Source organism: Buceros rhinoceros, unplaced genomic scaffold, assembly GCF_000710305.1.
Source record: "Buceros rhinoceros silvestris isolate BGI_N320 unplaced genomic scaffold, ASM71030v1 scaffold21905, whole genome shotgun sequence".
NCBI lineage: Eukaryota > Metazoa > Chordata > Aves > Bucerotiformes > Bucerotidae > Buceros > Buceros rhinoceros.
Genome location: NW_010413685.1, coordinates 2,384 through 4,282, shown reverse-complemented (window position 1 = coordinate 4,282; position 1,899 = coordinate 2,384). Strand labels below are relative to the sequence as shown.

Below are 1,899 nucleotides of genomic sequence, written 5' to 3'. Positions count from 1 at the left end.
GCCGCTCTGTGTGTTGCTGGGGGAGGTGTTCCAGCAAGCCCACCGGAATGTACCTGCAAGGAGACGTCGCGGCAGCGTGGCTGTGCCTGGAGCACGGAGGGTCCTCTGGGCCGGGGGAACTACCTGCACAGGAAGGAGAGCCACTCCAGCAGGAACTTCCTGGTCTTCTCCACGCCCTGGGTGTCTGAGCCCCAGTGCTCCAGGCCGTAGCTGGTGAAGTCTTTGAGGATATCGAATCTCTCGCTGGAGGAGATGTCCCAGTGTCTCTGCTCCTTAATTTCAGTGAAAAGCCACGGTTTGATGAGTGCCCCTCTGCAGCCAGAAAAAAAAAGTGCATTGTTACTGCCATGAGTGATGTTTCCACCTGACTGAAGACACTTTCCAGCACTGATCTGCTTTAATTTATTTTTTTTCCATGTCAATAGGAAGCTGCTCAAAGTTCCCACAGACACAACCTGGTTTTACCAAGTTTCATAGCTTTACCAAGAGGAAACTTCTGGTTTGGGTTTGTTCTGGTATTTTTTTAACTCCTTTTTTATGGTGCTCAGAAGCAAAGGGGAAACACGGGCACTTGCCTCGCGATCATGATTCCCGAGACGCCCGTCTGCATGGCTCGATTCGCATCCTCGTAGGACAAAATATCACCGTTTCCTGCCCAGAAGGGAGGGAGAAGCTGGAGGTCAAAGTGATGCATGAGGGCAAGTCGAAGTGAGTTAATCCAGGCATGGGATAAAATCCAACACGGACACAGGGGCCAAGAGCCAGACTGTCCCCGGGGGCTCTGGGGCTCCTCTTTGGAGACTCCCAGGGATGCATCTGACTCGCGTTCTCCTTACGAGGACCGGGAGCGTCTCCTCTCCTCTCCTCCACTCCCCACTCCTGCTCTGAAGGTTTAGCTGGGACCGTCTGGGCCACGGTGCCCACGGGAGAAAACAAAGTGTTTGTGTCTGCCTGTCCCTCGCCCTCCTGCTCCGCTCAGCACTCGTCACGCAGACGATCTGGGCTGCACAAGAGCTGCCGGTAACTCGCAGGATGGGAGACTCCAACCCCTCCCCCAGGCTCTGGGAGCCTGTTTTTCCTTTAATTTTTAATCAAACCAAGGGCACTTTCAGTCCAGGTGACAGAAACCACAAACACCTACCAAAGAGCGGCATGGGGCTGGCGAGCTTCGCGCACTCCGCGATGTAGGCCCAGTCAGCGCCCCGCGTGTACCGCTGCTCCCTGGAGCGCCCGTGGAGCTGGGGAGGAAAGTCACGCGGAGACCTCACCGAGCGCCCCGGCGGGCAGAGCGGGAGCGCTGACGCCAGGCCGGGGTCAAGAGCCTTCTGGAGCCCAGCTGAGACAGGGCTGGGTGCTCTGGGAGTCGCGTTTGCGAGGCAGAGCTGTTCAGAGCGACGGGGAACACTCCCCGTGGGCAGGAACCACTCATCCTCAAGCAAGTGAGATGGTGCCATCGCTTCGCCAGCTCTGCTATAACGAGGTGTATGCGGCTGAAACCCGTTCCGGAGCTCTGGAGGAACATCTCCCTGCGCCACGAGCACCCAGGAAGCTGCTCTCTGCATCTGCTGTTAGCGGAAAACACTAGAAGGTGGTAAGCAGCTGGTCCGAGGCGTGAAAGAGCTGCTCAGCTGCGGGAAGGGCCAAGTCCCCCCCACACCGTGCTCGAGGCTGACACGCCGAGCTGCCCCGACAGCAGGCAAGAACCTCACGCCACAGCAGCATCCCCGTACCGTGACCATGGACGCTCCCCACTCCCGGATCTTGGGGATTATTTTATGAGCCACGTTAATCTTCTCCTGCACCCCCGTCCGTATCTTCACGGTCAGCGGGACGTCCAGCACCTGCAGACACGGGGGAGTGAGGCCAGGCTGAGGCAGGAGTTGGCTCCACCAGCTCACC

At 58.1% G+C, this 1,899-nt stretch overlaps 1 protein-coding gene across 1 annotated transcript in view; it reads right to left on the bottom strand.

Moving 5' to 3' along the window:
* The window catches only part of DUS3L (dihydrouridine synthase 3-like (S. cerevisiae)), a gene marked incomplete at both ends in the record, with an annotated part of 4,384 nt that overhangs the window by 192 nt on the left and 2,293 nt on the right, over positions 1-1,899 (bottom strand). The window contains 5 exons of the mRNA XM_010136850.1: positions 3-53; positions 124-312; positions 576-651; positions 1,142-1,238; positions 1,731-1,841. Of these exons, the coding sequence (XP_010135152.1) occupies positions 3-53; positions 124-312; positions 576-651; positions 1,142-1,238; positions 1,731-1,841 (524 nt within the window). The remainder of the gene's footprint in view (positions 1-2; positions 54-123; positions 313-575; positions 652-1,141; positions 1,239-1,730; positions 1,842-1,899) is intronic.